At 55.9% G+C, this 16,603-nt stretch overlaps 6 protein-coding genes across 6 annotated transcripts; 4 read left to right on the forward strand and 2 right to left on the reverse strand.

Annotated features, from left to right (window-relative positions):
* Positions 1-1,469: 1,469 nt before the first annotated feature.
* V2A60_005685 (protein kinase family protein) lies at positions 1,470-4,902 on the forward strand (the record flags this gene model as incomplete). Its single annotated transcript, XM_083256993.1, has 3 exons — positions 1,470-2,561; positions 2,610-3,862; positions 3,891-4,902. 3 exons carry the CDS (start codon positions 1,470-1,472, stop codon positions 4,900-4,902), a joined length of 3,357 nt encoding a protein of 1,118 aa, XP_083113119.1.
* Positions 4,903-5,030: 128 nt separating this feature from the next.
* On the forward strand, positions 5,031-6,494 carry V2A60_005686 (uncharacterized protein; the record flags this gene model as incomplete). The annotated part of the gene is made up of 1 exon (XM_083256994.1): positions 5,031-6,494. The coding sequence occupies one exon, from the start codon at positions 5,031-5,033 to the stop codon at positions 6,492-6,494; it is 1,464 nt and encodes a 487-aa protein (XP_083113120.1).
* Positions 6,495-8,443: 1,949 nt separating this feature from the next.
* On the forward strand, positions 8,444-9,883 carry V2A60_005687 (WD40 repeat domain-containing protein; the record flags this gene model as incomplete). Its single annotated transcript, XM_083256995.1, has 1 exon — positions 8,444-9,883. One exon carries the CDS (start codon positions 8,444-8,446, stop codon positions 9,881-9,883), a length of 1,440 nt encoding a protein of 479 aa, XP_083113121.1.
* A 453-nt stretch (positions 9,884-10,336) lies between these two features.
* V2A60_005688 (uncharacterized protein) lies at positions 10,337-12,849 on the reverse strand (the record flags this gene model as incomplete). Its single annotated transcript, XM_083256996.1, has 2 exons — positions 10,337-11,361; positions 11,421-12,849. 2 exons carry the CDS (start codon positions 12,847-12,849, stop codon positions 10,337-10,339), a joined length of 2,454 nt encoding a protein of 817 aa, XP_083113122.1.
* Positions 12,850-13,559: 710 nt separating this feature from the next.
* Positions 13,560-14,297, forward strand: V2A60_005689 (uncharacterized protein; the record flags this gene model as incomplete). The annotated part of the gene is made up of 1 exon (XM_083256997.1): positions 13,560-14,297. The coding sequence occupies one exon, from the start codon at positions 13,560-13,562 to the stop codon at positions 14,295-14,297; it is 738 nt and encodes a 245-aa protein (XP_083113123.1).
* Positions 14,298-15,341: 1,044 nt separating this feature from the next.
* V2A60_005690 (uncharacterized protein) lies at positions 15,342-15,687 on the reverse strand (the record flags this gene model as incomplete). The annotated part of the gene is made up of 2 exons (XM_083256998.1): positions 15,342-15,423; positions 15,560-15,687. The coding sequence occupies 2 exons, from the start codon at positions 15,685-15,687 to the stop codon at positions 15,342-15,344; spliced, it is 210 nt and encodes a 69-aa protein (XP_083113124.1).
* Between the last annotated feature and the right edge of the window lie 916 nt (positions 15,688-16,603).

The raw sequence follows: 16,603 nt of genomic DNA on the forward strand, positions 1-16,603 counted from the left end.
ACCTCGTTGTTGCAGTTTCGCGCCCACTCACTGTACCAGTACTCAGTAACGAGGTGCACTTGTTCTGTATCACTCGCTGCTACCCACTGCCACCAAGCCACCACCACCACCACCATCACCATCACCCAAGTCACCCCAGCCCACTCTCTTAGTAGTTATGGCTGGCTGTCAGCACCTAGTAACTTACTGAGTATGTACCTACTAAGTTACCAATTGCCAGTGCCAGCATCTGCACTGCTACCCTTGATTTTTCCAGGCCCTCCCTCCCTGCCTAACCCCTGTCGACTAATTTTTCTTTTTTATGTTTTCCATCATATAACTACCAGTAGGCACCAGTAGCTACGCATTATTTATTTTATTCTGTATTCTCACAATTTTCCTTTTCCTTTTCCTTTTCTGTGTTTTTCCCTTTCATTTCCATCTTTTTTTTCCCCTAGTTAAATTTACTGCCACCTAAAATCAATGCTGCTTATCTGAACTTTACCTCCTCCTGGTCTAGACCCTCGCTGCTGCAACCACCCAGCTCCTTGGTAGACGCCTGTGATTCCTATGCGTACTCTGTATTCTGTCCTCCCATTTCAAACCATCACCACCAACCACCCTCCTCCCTCCTTTTTGTCAACCTCCATACTCCGTACTCCCCCTCCACCCTCAACTGTAATTTGTACTCTTCATACGAATTGCATACCCTCACTCTCTGCCACTACATGCTTTCCCACCACTTCTGTGCTACTCACCTGCTGCTATCCCTCTTCATCACCCGCACATATCGTCAACCATTTTTCTACCTTCATCTATCCTTCTTTATCCTCCTTTGATTTCTAATTCCTTCATTCAACTACCGTCCATTGTCTTCTTATTACATCATTACCCACCCCAGTCTCTTGTCAGCCTGCCTGGTAACCCGAGTCCAACAGACCCTTGCCAGGGGAATAGACGGTCAGCAGTCCTGCCTGCCTGGCCCCTTCGCCCTCCTGCGCCCAAGCGCCCAAGCCAGCCAGCCAGCCAGCCAGCAGCCAACCCGCCAGCAGCAACTACCGCACAATCACACGTTTTTTTCTTTTCTTTCTTCGCCGTCTTCTTCTTCCTCCCAAAGACAATCTTCCTTCCTATACGCTAAATCATCCCGTCTGCTTCGCCTGCTCCAACCCGTACTCCGTCTACATGGAAGCTTTGCGCCGCCCCATCGAGTTATTGCCTAACTTCTCGCACTGCTGACTGACTCTTCTGGCCGTCGTCGTCCTCTCGCCACCACCCCCTGGTCGCCTGCCAGAGAGAGATATAGCTCACCACTCTTCACATGCTCAGAACAGCCCATTAACCACGCCGCTGCTCATACTTGTGAACCAATAGCAGCTTCCTTGCCTCACGTTCTCTCCGCCAGCTGTGCGCCTGTCGCCTCGTCGCTTCGCCCACTTGTTTGTCGACAACAAGCACAAGCCACCAAACCGCTGCAGTCAGTCGCAGCCATGGCGGCCCAACCCGACAATGACTCCAACTCCAAGGCCCCTCCCATATATGACCCGGACCAGGCCATGCTGCAGCTTCTTCAGGCCGCACATCCCGATTTTCCACCTCAGCAACCTGCGCAGACCTCGCAGCCTTCGCAGCCCTCGCAACCCTCACTATCATCGCATCCTGTTCAGTCATCACAACCTAGCCAGCCCTCGCAACCTGCCCATCCTTCGCAGCCTTCGCAGTCATCACCTCCCGCCTCAACTCACCCGCCGCCCAATACTCACAGCGACAACGGCTCAAAGCACCGTAGCCCTGCCGCCTTTGACCCGCCTGCTGCCCAAGACAACACTCGCCGACCCCCAAGAGAGGTTGTGCCTGGCCTGCCGAGAACCCAGACTCTGAAGCGCCAGCTGTCGGAGCGCAGAGAGCATCTCACACCGGTAGAGATGCTCCCAGAGGAGCGCCGTGCTGTCTCGTCCGAAATCAAATCTCCATTCAGTTATCTCACTGGTCGCGATGCTGCCAACTCCTTTGCCACCCCGAGTGCCTTTGATTCCGCCTATGACCATTACAGCGACCTCGCCTTTTCCGCTACATCCTCGCCCCGCCTCCTCGAGGAGGAGGAGGAGCCCCAGGATTCAGACGACGATGATGAGCCCCCAAGAAAAGCACCCATACATGTGCCTCCTCCAAGGCTGCAGCCTGGCGTCACTTTGATCCCAGGCACTAACCTGCCCGACACCACCAACATGCCTCGTGATGAGTTTGAGGCGCTCATCCAGAATGAGCTGGAAAACGTCTGGATCCTGAATTTGAGCATGCACTTTCGTGACCGCACTAAAAGAGAGAAATTTTTCCTCACATATCGCGAAAGAGATGCTCTGTGGCGCAGAGTCACCATTTCCTTGGACTATCGAAATGCTCCGCCAGATTCGCTAGAAGGAGAACTTGCCAACATGACCCTCCAAAGAGACAAGAGTGCCAAGATCTACGAGGCTCTTCGCGACAGCCTGCCAGACATTCAGTTTTACGATACCACCACGAATCTAATGCTCAAGACAAGTGACGGCCGCTTGCACGTACACGTCGTTGAAGATGCCAATGTATGTATTCCGTCTCTGCACTTGCTGTCCGCTTGCTAATCATCCCAGGAAAAAATTGACTACCCCCGCGCTGACACGTTGCAGCATCTCAACTGTTTAATGGTCAAGGAATGTGACATCATCTTCGATGCACACATGTCTGGCTTCGTCTACAAAATCCGTGTTGGAGACCAAGTTATGGTCAAGAAAGAGGTGCCAGGAGCCGAAACAGTTGAAGAATTTCTCTACGAAATACATGCCCTCCACAGTCTACAAGGGTCCGATCATGTAATTGGCTTCAGAGGGCTTGTTACCGACGATGATGGTGATATTGTCAAAGCTCTGCTCCTCGATTACTGCCCTAACGGCACTCTCATGGACAAGATTTACGACGACTGCAAGACGACATATCTCGGCATCCCATGGCGAAAGCGCGAGCGATGGGCTCGTCAGATTATTCATGGAGTGGCCGATCTTCACGAGTCTGGCTTCGTCCAAGGAGACTTGACACTTGCCAATGTCGTTCTCGACGACAAGGAAAATGCCCGCATCATCGACGTCAACCGCCGCGGCTGCCCAGTAGGCTGGGAACCCCCCGAGGCAAAACCTCTCGTAGAGACCAATCAGCGCCTCTCCTTGTATATTGGCGTCAAGTCAGATCTCTTCCAGCTTGGCATGCTTCTTTGGGCTCTGGCAATGGAGGAGGATGAGCCAGAAATCCAGGGCAGGCCGCTGCTTCTGGGTCCTGAAGTTAACATCCCCGATTGGTATAGACAAATTACCGAGATTTGCCTGAGTCACGATCCACGATCTCGCCTGATGGCTTCCCAGCTGCTGACAATGATTCCGGAGCCATCCTTCACGCCAGCTTACAGCCGCATCGCTACTCGGCCCGCCGTGGAGCGCAGCCATTCTCCGCGTGAACTGCCCGGCGAGAGTGCCCCCGCCGCTGCTCTCAATGGCGAGACCAAAAACGAGATGACCTTCTTCCCCCAGCGCGGCCGTTCACCGCCAAGTCCGATTCCCAGCGACTCATCTCGCCAGCAAAAGACCGGCTGGGCTGCCAATATTCCTGTTGCGGCTTCCTACGATGACATGACTGCCAAGGCAAAGCGCTATCTAGATGCCAGTCGCAACAGAAACTCGATGCCAACACCCGAATCCGAGACTATCGCACAAAAACAGCAGCATGAAACCCAGCAGCCTCAGCAGCCTCAGAAGCATCAACCCCATAATCCCCAACAGACTCAGAAGCCTCAGCAACCTCAGCCGCACCAGTCTCAGGCACGCCACTCCCTTGATCTGCAGCACCAAGCTCAGAAGTCGCATCCTGCCCCCTCTCAGCATCAGTATCAAGCTGAGAAACAGCAACAGGATCGACCTCAGCAGCCGCACCAGCAGCCGAACCCGCAGCCACATCAGCAGCAGCATCAGCATCAGCATCAGCATCAACCTCAGCAATCACACCGGGACAGATCTCAGCAGCCGCACCAGCAGCCGAACCCGCAGCCACATCAGCAGCAGCATCAGCATCAGCAGCAACATCAACCTCTGCAACAGCAACAGGATAGACCCCAGCAGCCGCCGCCGCCGCCGCAGCAGCATCAGCAGCATCAGCAGCAACATCAGCAGCAACATCCGCATCGACCCCAGCATCAAGCTCAGCAACAACACCGGGACAGATCCCAGCAGCCGCATCCCCAGCAGCAGCAGCAGCAACATCAGCCTCTGCAACAGCAACAGGATAGACCCCAGCAACAAAACCGGGACAGATCCCAGCAGCCGCATCAAGCTCAGCAACAACAACAAGATCAGCCCCAGCAGCCACATCCTCAGCAGCCGCATCTCCAGCAGCAGCAGCAGCAGCAGCAGCAGCAGCAGCAGCAACAGCCTAAACCTCTGCAACAGCAACAGGATAGGCCCCAGCAGCCGCCGCCGCCGCCGCAGCATCAGCAGCAGCATCAGCAGCAACATCAGCAGCAACATCCGCATCAAGCTCAGCAACAACACCGGGACAGATCCCAGCAGCCACATCCTCAGCAGCCGCATCCCCAGCAGCACCAGCCTCAACATCAGGAGTCGCAGCATCAACATCAACCTCATCAACTACAACCGCAGCAACCGCAGCAACCGCAGCCGCAGCTTCAAGCTCATCATTATCAACATCAGCCGCAACCGCAACCACAAGACCAGTCAACTCAGTATCAATCGCAGCACACTCACTCGCAGCACACTCACTCGCAGCACACTCACTCGCAGCAGCAACATTCAGCCTATCAGCATCATTCTCAGCAACAGCCGCAGCAGTCGCATCACCGCCTTCACCACAGCCCCAAGCAGCACCATCATTATGCAAATCTAGCGCCTCCTGGAACGCACGATGCGGAACGCAGCTTTCTTGATGATGCCAGTAAAGCGTCCGCGACTCCGCCAGCGTCGTCTGTCCCGGTACCACCTCCGATGCAATCAACCCCCCCGAAGCAATTCGCAATGCCAAAACACCCGACGCCTCCGATGCAAACTTCTCAATACCTCAAAACCAGCGACAGCGGCATCTCCATGTGGTCACCTAGCGAAGAAACTGTCGCATACCCTGGTAGCACTTCCCCGTCGTATGATCTTACCAAGAGAATCAACACCGAGCTGTTTGAGGATCTGGAACGCAACGGCGCCGCAAAATCGGCGCTGGAAGCAATCTTCGGCCCCAAAACGGACGAGCACTTGGCCACACTGCAGACAAGTGGTCCGCTGAGCGAGGCATCTGCCATTTCCCAATCAATCGCGCAGCGGTCCGACAATGTTTTGAGTGTTCCTCAATTTCTTCCGCAGTTTGAGAAAATTAGCAACGTGCCGCTGCCAACTACGCGACCGGATAGCAGGGACTCCACCATACCTATATTCACTGCGCTGCGGCCCGACAATGCGTCTAGTATGCCGGACTCTGTCGCGCGACGGGATAGCAATGCTTCGAACTGCCAGCTATTTCCCAAGCAACAGGCGCACAGTGCTTCTGACATTTCCCGCACCATTGCCCAGCTGGATAAAGCCTCTGAGATGTCCAAAAGCACTTTGCAGTTAGGCACCAATGTCGCGGCCACCTCACGAATGACTTCGCCGCAGCAAGAGCATTCCACTGCTGGTTCCTTCAGCGGTTCGTCACTGAATGACTCTGCCTCTGCCGCCCGCCGATTTGTCGGGCAGCCGGACGCAAGCATGCCCCAATCTACTGTCTTTCAAAGCAACGACTCTTACACAACCCCTCCAACCATGACGAGGTTGGATGCGACCATTCCCCATTACACTAGCCACGAAAGCTACCATGGAAACATCGCTCCTCAAAGCACCGCACAGTTGGCCACTGTCCCTCCTGCGACAATGACGTACCCATACGGCAATGCCGCGGCTATTCCCGAGAGCAACTTACAGCAAGACAGAAGGGTGACGACCGCTAAGCAAATCGGTCCCCAACAGAAAAATAACGCACCGCTTCCTCAGCTTCAGCAAGACGACCATGCATTGCTGACTCCCCAAACGGCAAAGCAAACAGACAATACCATTGCCAACACTCAACCGCTAGCTAGAGCACAGCTGGACGACAACGGGAGCGTCGCCTCCTGCATATCACGCACTTCTAGCCCTGACTGCGAACTAGACGGCGGCGCTCAACTCGGCCGCAGCGAAACGGCATTCAGTCTTGTCGAAACTCACTTCAGCCGACCGGAATGTCCACACCCCTCAAAACTGCCCCTGCCGACTGCTATTGACATGCCGATCACGACGCTCGAGCAAAAGCATCAGCAAAAGTCAAACGGCGCGGTTCCCAGCCTCCGACCTGGTCCCGGTCAAGGCCTCGCCACAGCACCGCTACTCGCGGAACTCAATCCTGATATCCATTTTGACAGCTCGCTGTGGCCCGATGCTACTCGGCGCTTTATGACTGGCGCAAAATCTTGAATCTATTTACTTTGTTACTTTGAACGATCTATCACCATCCTAACGGCGTTTTTCTTTTGGAACTGATGGGCATCGACCAATAATCGTGTATAACTAATCTTTGCGACTGTCCCTGTGTACAGGTAGAATGATCCGGTGCTTTCGGCAGGCAACTGTCTAAGCGCATTATTTTTTTTCTTGGATATTATGAAACGACTTGAAATGAATGGAAACGACATAGCTAGATTTTCTTTTGCGCGCCTTCGCTTCTTTTTGGAGGATACCATAGTTTTAGCCATTACTACTTTATTACTCTTACCAATCTACTTTGTTTTCTCGATTACGCATCATCTAAAAGTATTTGTGAATTAGGAAAGAAACTACGGGCGTGCAGCAGATGGATGGATAGAACAGTCAAATATGTAATTGATTCCTCATAATTAGGTGCCGTTTCCATTCAGGAGATATGATACTGGTAGAGGGTCAGGTGTCTAAACCGTACTAGAGTGGATGATGGAGCGAGGTACACGAAAAATGAGGGCATCACGTTGACGTCACCTCGGCCTTGCGAATGAGTGATCGCCGCTATAAATAAGTTTGTGTCGACACGCTCGGAGTTACATCTGATGGATAGAAGCTTGCGAATTTTTCTTTCTTGCACACAGAGCCATAATCATGCGAGCCATTCTCAGCACCTTGCGCGGCTCGCTGCCGAGACGCCTCCCCGGGCAGCGCCGCTTCAAGACGTCCAAGACCGGGGAGGAGGGACAGTTGAAGGCCGTAACGGCCTCGCAGTCCTCCCATGAGCCAACGTAAAGTCTCCCTTATTGATGTTTGGCGGCGACTGACGGAGGCGAAGAAAAAAGAACGAAAATGAGCCGATTCCGTCTTCTCTGTCCTGTCTCTTCTTGGCTGGCTAACAATGGACACAAAAAGTAAGGATGAGCTTTCGAAACCTCCCCATCAGGCGTCTCGCCCGGATGTAAAGAGGCAAGTACCGACTCACTGGGACCGATCCGACAAGGAATCGGCGCAGAAGCAGAATAATTCGAAATAAGGGGTCTTGGTGTGGTAGTTGTCATAGATCGGGCAGGAGGTTGGATTTAAAATGGAGGGGCTCAGCTCCCGCGGCTCATCAAGCATTGCCGCTCGGAGAGTCGCCAAAGACGGAACAACGTGTTCCATGAGAACTCTGAAATGTTGTCGAATAATAAAAAAAATCACACCGGGGGCTTTCAGCGCTGTGGGAGCAGGGCTTTACAGCTCCGTCGCAGAGCCTTTTGTTCGTCTGCTAGAAATAATGAGGCAAAGCCCAGAGGCCAAGACTCACACTGCACCCAAGACGAGTAATAACGCCAATTATCTTGGGAAAGAAGAAAATATTTTGCAACACCTTTCGCAAACATTTGGAGTAAAAAGTGCCCCTTTCACCCCCATTTTCACATGTTTAGCTCGAGACATCCAATGCCCGAGCCTGGCTTTCCAGCCGAGTGTGCTCTACGCGGCCCTCATCTCGATCCAGCCAACAATGCATAATCGAAAGCTACCCATGAAGCAGCTAAAGACTGCCCTTTGCAGAGACCAAGGAAAACACTTGTGCATCAGCCTCTGTTTGTGACCTAGTGTGTCCATCAGCATGTGCCATTGTCGTCGGATTCGGCTGACTAACTCAGCCTTGCCGTGCCGTCGCGCGCGCGAGAGGGGGGGATATTCCTTCGCACAGCCTCGTTTACATCTGCTTGTTCGGTACCATGGAAAATATCCGGCTAAATTTGTGCAGATTAGAAAGCGCACAATGGCCCCCCTCTGGGTAGCCTGAAATCCTTATTCCATACGTCACCCTGGACCTCATGCGCGGCTCGACGCCGACACATGCTGCTTCTACGACACAGCGGGTCGGCGTAAAAGGCTCCCGCCAGGAGGAATAAAGATTTTAACGTATTTTTGTTATCAATTGTTAAAATCCAAAAATGTCCGAAAACGAAGTCCTCAGAAAAGGCCCCGTGCCACCCTCCGTCACCAACGCCGCGGCCATCTCCGCCGATGACGACGGTGCCTCGTCGTCGTTGTCGTCGTCACTTCCCTCCCCCGCCGGCACGGCCGCCTACACGTCCATCATCATCCGGTTTCTGGGACTCGTGGCCGCCTCGCAGGCCAGCCACAGCCGCGTCAGCCAGCTGGCCTTCTCGCCCGGCGGCTCGCGGCTCGCGGCCCTGTCCCAGCACCACTGCACGGTGCCCGTGGCCAACAACCGGCGCTGGCAGCACCTGCACGTCTTTGACGCCACGGCCGCAGACTGGGCGGCCCTGACGCTCGGCAGCTTGTTTGGACCCATCGCGCACGACTACCGGGTGCGGGCCGCGGACGGCGCTCGGGGGCTCGCCTTTGGGCCGGAGACGGTCCGGCAGCTCCCGGCGCCCCGCAGCGGCGGCGGCGGCGGCGGCAGCAGCAGCAGCAGCAGCAGCGGCCTCTTTGGTCGCAAAGGCAAGGAGAAGGCGCCGCCCGAGGTGGCGGTGCCGCACGTGCCGCTCGTGTTCCTGTACGGCAGGCCGCACGGCAACGGCCCCGACGACGCCCGGTACTTTGACACGGACATTGACATGGCGCAGATCGAGGTCGGGAGCCGCAAAAAGGCCGCGCACGTCCATAACGTGCCCGTCACGGAGCCCATTGCCGTCAGCCCGGACGGCACGCGCATGATTGGCCGCAGCGGCGAGGACCCGACGGAGATGTACGTCATCAGGCTGCCGGACATGGTCCAGCACCAGCAAGCATCCGGCCTGCGGGTGCTGGCGTGCGTCCCAGGCCACCTCGCCAAGATCACGCACCTGGCGTACATGCCCGACGGCCGGAGCGTCGTGAGCCTCGGCGCCGACGGCGTGCAGCGGATCAACAGTGTGGCGGGCAGCAGCAGCCCCGGGCAGTGCCTGCACCGCGTCCGCGTCGACGCCCGAGGCTGCCCGGGGGCGAGCCTGCTTGCCGTCCGGCCGGACGACGGCGGGGACGACGGCGGCGGCAACGTCGCGGTCCTCTCCGTCTGGGGCCGGCAGGTGGTGCGGTGGCACCCGGCGACGGACGCGCTGCGGAGCTACGACCTCGACGCGGTGCGCGCCGTCGAGCTCTGGCCGCTGGCCCTGTCCGCCGACGCCCGCGTCCTCGTCTGCCGCGTCGAGGGCGGCGTCGAGCTGGTCCGCGCCGACGACGGCTCCAGCCTCGGCCACCTGCACTGGACGCAGAACGGCGGCAACTACGCCACCGCCGCCGCCGTGTCGCCGGACGGGCGGCGCCTGGCCCTCGGCCTGCTCAACGGCCGCATCATGATGCACGAGCTGAGCTACGTGCAGGCGTCGATGATGAGCGACGACGTGCCCGGGGAGGAGCCGCCTGCCTACTCCAAGTATGACGATTAAGCGGGCGGCGCTAAACGGAGAGATGTCGAGCGTGTACCTCGTCAGATGATATGTATGAGCAGGTGACAAAGTTGACCATGATTCGTATTCTTAACTTCTAGTGTGCACTTCTAATGAGGAATCTGTTAGCAACCCTTCTTTCCCCCCCCCCATTAGACAGGGACCCGATTAATAACTCGAGCGGCATTTAAGATACGATTACAGCGGAGGCATATTCAAGTTGGGGACAAGCAAGGAAGTGGTTATCAAGACATAGTATCTTATCTAATAGGCATTTTGCCACATACATAACCACAAAAGAATGCTATTGGCTCTATCAGCTGTAGTCGTTTCATTGCTAAAGTTTTCTTGTTCAACTTATCTACAGTCTTCACATGGTTTCCATTGTTTGCGTATTTTCTTTTTAAATGTGTTCATTGCATTGGTATACGATGCCGTATCAACGCTTCAGCTTTATATCTTGCGCTTGATCAACCCCAGCCCTGGTCCCGTGTCCCGGGGCAGTAATCCAATATCGCGCTTAAATCGCTCCAGCCAGTCTGGGAGATCTGCCGCCGTCTGGTTCCAAGGATCGCCTTCCCCGTACTCGAGCCACCGAGCTTGCTGCTGGATCTCCTCGTCGCTAGGGATATGCTTGTTCGGGTTGCAGTCCGACATGGACGATGCCACGAACCGGGCAAGCCCGCGGGCGAGGCGGCGATATCCGTTGGCGTCGTTGAGGTCGTAGAATCCCTTGCGTCTCGCAGCCGCTGCTCTATGACGTTCTTTGGTCGGGTCCTGCTGCGCGGCGGCCGGATCGAGAACCACGGGAGAGTCGGCGCCGAGGGCGTTGGCATCCGGCATACCCGCGTCGGCCGCGGAAGGGTGCATCTCGCTCGCTTCCTCGCCCTGCTGAACGGCCTGGAAAAGGCGCTTGCGGAAGTCAACTAGCCAGTCGGTGGAATTGTATGTGAGCCTGAGCAGCCAATTCAGAACATTGTCTTTGGTCGAGTTTGATGTTTGCTGGGCCCGCCGCAAGATGCGGTCCGCTTCTACCTGCAGCTCCCAATTCGCCACCTCCTTGCCGTCTTGTGGAAGGGAGAGGGTGAAATGCACAAGTTCGCTTTCAAACATGCAGTCTTGAAAGATGTTATCTTTGCCATTGATGCGCAGTGCCGACATTCGATTCTCTGCTTGGCCCCGGACTGACTGAAACATGGCGTCGCGTGTGATTTCCTTACACGACATGATGAGATCCCGCAACCAGGAGCCGGCCGTGATAGCAGGATCTGTAGATAGGATATCAGCGCTGCGAATGATGCGACATGCCTCTAGCTGGATCTCGGTGTCGGTGGGAGGACTGCCGGTATCGTCGGTATGGTTGGCTATCCAATATTCTAGTTCCATGCTGAGCAGTTCGTAAGGACTATTCGGTGTCCAAGGAGACACGCTACTTGCTACATATGGAAGTGGTGATATCTTCTCTAGATGGATCAAATCTGTTGCATTTTTATCAGTAAATGAATGAATGGGCAATGTCGTACTTGTCAACACATACATGGTGGTATAGAATTCTCCACGGTTCGAAGGACAGCTTCGTCAAAGCCCCAATCTCCTGTCCAGTGTTCCATTGTGGCCCCATTCTTGAAGTGCATCGCAAGATGATCAACGCGCGCGGTCCAGCTATGCAATATAGTATTGCAGAAGCCGCAACGCGACCGAATCTCGGGAGAGGCTGCCTTCCAGGTCTCCAGCGTCTCCTTTGGAACCTTGGCGTGGTGGCCGAGCCGCAAATGTTGGGTGAGGTGGTCTTTGCGGTAAAACGTGCGTTCGGTCAGGGTTCGACTGCTGCAGAGAGAAAAGTTGTGCGACTCAAAGTGCGCTGCATCCGGGTTCGGCTGCGAGCAAAAGACGCATGTCAGAGATCCCGTGACTTGATGGACCGCCAGAGGGCCGGTCGGAGCGCACACCCAACGATCAATGGACAGGTGCCAAGTCTTTTCATGTCGCTGCCAGTCGTACTTGGTTTGAAAGTCCTCGGCGCAGAACGTGCACTGGAACGCGCCGCGGGTGGTCATGGGATACGCCGTGTGGGCGGGGAGGCCGGCGCGCTTCCGACGGCGTCTGCGCCTCGCCGAGTGGCTGTCCGGGAAGGGAGACAGGGAGACGCCGCCCTGGGACGACCGGGCGGACCGGACGGAGCCTTCGCTCGACTGAGCGTCATACCTCCCAAAGGACGAGCCGTTGCTGAAGCCCACGCTGGAACTGTCGTCGGAGTAGCGTGATGCGGGCGTGAGGCAGGAGCGCTCACTGGGGGAGGCGGGGATGCGGGCCGCTTTGACGGCGCCGAGGATGGCGGCGACATCGGCAGGCTCATTGTCTGGCGGGGAATTCTCCCAGCGCTGCATCGGGTTGAGACCCTCGAGGATGCCGGGCGTGGCGCGGCGCGCCGGGATGTCCATCGGCGTGGTCGATTCCGCCGCGGAGGCGGACGGACGCAGCGGCGCAGACATCTTGGCCCGTCTCCTCGCGTTGGCGAACCAGTTGATGATCTGCGTCTGGCTGAGGCCTGTCATGGTGCTCAGCATCTCCTTGTCTTCGCGCGTGGGGTACGGGTAGTGGCTGTTGGCCGTCATCCACTGGCGCAGGATCCTGACGGCGCTCTGCGGGAAGCCGGGCCTGGCGCCGGCCGTGTCTGACGGCGTGGTCACCGGGGGGCTCGGAAAGTACGGTATGGAAGCGGTCTGGGACATTGGTGTCGTCTCCGGGGTTTCACTGTCTTGGATGGCCGCTTGACAGGACTCGTCGGTCCCGAGTCCGCCGTACGGCTTCTCTTCCGGCGCCGGCTGCTCGTCCAGCTGCTGTCCGAGAAGCGAGAACTCATTCAATACGTCCCAGTCCTGGAAGATGTCGTATTGAGCGCCGTCATTGTCGATGCCAGCGAGGTCCTGGTCGAGCCCGGGCAAGGCCAAGTCAAAGTGATTCATGGTGGCGGGCGGACAGAGGGCGTTGGCGTAGGGCGTCGGCCAAGGGTGTGTTGTCGCAGCGTCCGATGCGACTGCAGCAGGCCAGCGTGCACAGGTGAGACTTGTATCCACACACACGAAGAGAGACAATATGAGGGTACATGCATAGATGTATATCCTAAATTGGCCTGCAATATCGATGTTTGCAAAGTGAAAATACCAGAGACGAGGTTCCCCGGATTTCTTTTCCGGTTGGTTCCACCACATGTTAGCGGTGGGGCTCCGCTCCTGCTAGGGCGTGTCGGCCGCTGAACGGAGCCGTCCGAGTCGGAAAGGCTTGATGCATTGTGAAGATGATGATGCAAGTTTTTTTTTTTCTTTCCTTTTCGCCTTTCGAGGCTCGCAAGCCACTGTCTTGCTGAAAGAGGTGCGGGATGAGACTGTCTTGCTCTGTAGTGACGGGCGGACGCATACTCTTTTGCCCAATGCACCAACCACCAGCTGCAGAAGTCTCACTCCGCAATCGCCGGCCACGGCCAGTGGGGCAGCAGCTTGGCTGGCAAGAAAACCCAGGTCCAGCATTTCGTTTTGGGACAGGTTGGTGATGGGTATGCTCGGTATCGCTGCCTGCCTCTCTTTCTTTCTGCCGCCAGAATAGGCTCGCTTCATTCTCCATCAGGTGTGCTGTCCTCGGAGAAACGCTGCATTACCGTTTACGCCAGAACGGCACCATGTCCGACGTCACGTCACCCGCCCCGGCCGCTCCGAAGCCGGAGCTGACCGAGTTGTTTGCTCAAATCGAGACGAGATTCAAGGAAACGCAGCTCGGCGACGATCGATGGTACATTCTGGCATTGTCCTGCATCGCTACCGGCCCGGAGCCCGAGTTCTCCGCCCACCTCTACCGGTACCTCATCGCCCAGCCCGAGTTCCAGAGCAGCGAGTCCCGCCAGCGTCTGGTGCGCCGCCTGCGCGAGGCGCTCTTCAAGTCCATCTGCGTCATTGGCGTCTGCAAGCCCATCGAGTCCATCCTGGCCATTGCGGCGGTGGAGCGTCCCGAGGACCGCGACCTGTCGGAGACGCGCCGGGGGTGGCAGCCGGACGCGGACAACGAGCAGCGCGCCCGCGAGTGGTTCCTCAAAATCTACACCCGCAACGCCGCCGACACCATCGGCCTCTTTGACGCCCACAAGGACTTTTCCTGGACGTCGCTGGTCGTCACCTACGGCCTCTTCCTGTCGGACAGGCAGGTCCTGGACGATGTAGAGACGCAGCTGGTGGTTTTGCCCTGCATCATGAGCCAGAACCTCAAGCTGGAAACGGGCTGGCACATTCGCGGCACGCGCCGTATCGGTGTCTCGAAACCAGACACCCAGATGATCTGGGACTCGGTGCAGTCGTTTGCTGCATTTTTCGAAATCAAGCTGAACAGGGTCCCGACAGTGGATGAGATTGAACCGCAAGTGTAAAAGCTGGACTTGGCCGTGAATACAATGTGCTGCAGGAGGACGAGTAGACTAGACGTGTTCTACTACTACTAGCAGATGAAATCAGCTAATGAAGTCGCATAAAATGGCAATTGTAGATCGCTCGTCGCAACGTGATGCTTATCGATACCCTCGTAGAGTTTCTCTATGATCCAGTGACCAGTAATTTTTCCTTGTTTTTGTTGCTCGGTCCAGCGTACCCATCATCATCCGCACGCTGCCTGGAACTAGTTTATTATGTCGCTCAACACTACCAGAACACAGGGATAAGTATCTCTCGCTACCCAACCCATGCTCACGATCGGTATTGCAAACAGCCTAGCCAGCCACATACGCCCTGGCCCTGGCTTGCCGCAACCTAATGTGCGCCTGGGGGCACCAGGGGGTCTCGTCTTAATTTCCCAGGGTGTGCCCTGGTCCACTGGCGCGCTCTCTCACTCTTGCAGCTTCAGCATTGGTTTACTTACTGGTCATCAACAATATGCAGCCACCAGTACCGCCCCGCCAGCCGCACGAGGACACCTTCTCGTCCAGGAAAAGCTCTAGAACACTCGTGGCAGGCTTGGCGGGTGAACAGGGGCTGTTGTGATTTGAGCTATTAGGTCTGTGGGGGGGAAGCGCGCTGCGGAAAAGGTCTGATTTTACGGGGTTACCAAGGTCCTCCAGGTTTAGCATTGTGTTTTGCGATATTTGTACACTGTATTTTATTATCTGCTCAAATCATTCTAAATATGTAAACGTTCAGTCATGTGTGACCGTTGGTGCTAATGCTCAAAAAGGAAGAGCATTCGAAAGTTCTGAACTAGTCGCTCCGTCCCAAAAAAAAAAAAAATTAATGCTTCTAGCGCTGTAGTAAGCGCCAATTGTTCATCAACGGCGGTCCTTGGGCGAGATGTCGGATGTATTTGTAAAGTAATCGAGGAAGGATTTTCCCTCGTGCCGAGATATCATGTCACCACATGTTGCTGTTGTGATGTGCTGTTGGGCAAGGGTATGGCGCCGCGACACGGTGCTCACACAAATGGTTTAATGGGAGCTGTTGGAGACGGAAGAGGCGGAGGAGGTAACAGAATCGGTAGAACCGGTACGGGCGGCCTTGGTGCGCTCACTGTCAGACGAGTTAGCAACTACTATCCACGCGGGCCTGTACAACTATGCCACAACCACGTCGACGCATCGCTAGGTGTGATGGGGAATCTTATTCGACGTACTAGTGAGAGCGGTCCTGGATGGTGCAAGCCCACTTGCTGGTGCCGGTCTTGATCTGGAACTTGATGCCCCTGTTCTCACCAAAGTGGTTGACAGGAGCGCCAGCCGCAGGAGCAGCAGCAGCAGCAGCGGCCGAGGTAGGCTGGGAAGAGGCTTCAGGCATGTTGAGGGTTTTGGACGTGGGACGTTGTGTTATACGTTGGTTGTGTGCGAAACGATTGTGGGTTGTGACAGACTCCTCCAGAAGAAAAAAAAAGGTGGTGATAAAGGTGAAATGTATAGATGATCAGGAAAGGTAGAACAGATCAGACTTCAAAAGTAGGAAAAGAAACAACAGGGCAGATAGGGGACTTTATAATGTTCCCAACCATGGCTACGATATCAGCAAAGTCCCAATTTTACGGAGCACTGGATTTAGTAGAGGGGGGGGGGGGGGATGGAGGTGCCATTCCGGCACCGAAGGAGGGTCGCCAAATGGCGTCTGGTGTATTACTCGCACGCCCAGCCAACCAGCGTCCGGCTCGGAGGGGAGGACGAAGGCCGGCCGGACGAAACGGCAAAGGCGGCAGACCCATCCCAAGACCAACCCGGATACTCCACGGAGGCTTGAGACGGGTTTCATCAGGCCCTCGAGCCAGACAGTTTAAGAAGCATGATTACAGCGAGATGAAAGACGCACGTTGTGGGCGGTTATGTTGGCGTCAGTTTTGGAGGTTGTCGGCTACTCTAAAACTACTCGTCTCATCAATCATCATCAGTCTGGTCCGTTTCCAGTGAGCGCAGCCCCCTTTTTTGATCTGGGTTGCGGGCAATCGAGACACCCGTGTCACAAAGTTACAACAGCGCGCGCAGGATACTAATACTTGGTCTCCACGTCGACCCCGAGGTGTGCAGGTGAGCCATTTTCTGGCAAAGGCTTTCATGCTTGGAGTTACTAAAAGGCTAGTAAGGCGCTTCCCCCCAATGGTAATAACACGGCAAGGACATGGCAGTGATAACAAGGAGCAGCAGCCCCCTCCCCCCTTGATTAGAGCAAGCCCGCCGGCTCTGAACAGAGCATAGCGCAGTGGAGTTGGGGA

The sequence above is a fragment of the Cordyceps javanica genome, chromosome 3, assembly GCF_051103115.1.
Source record: "Cordyceps javanica chromosome 3, complete sequence".
Classification (NCBI taxonomy): Eukaryota; Fungi; Ascomycota; class Sordariomycetes; order Hypocreales; family Cordycipitaceae; genus Cordyceps; species Cordyceps javanica.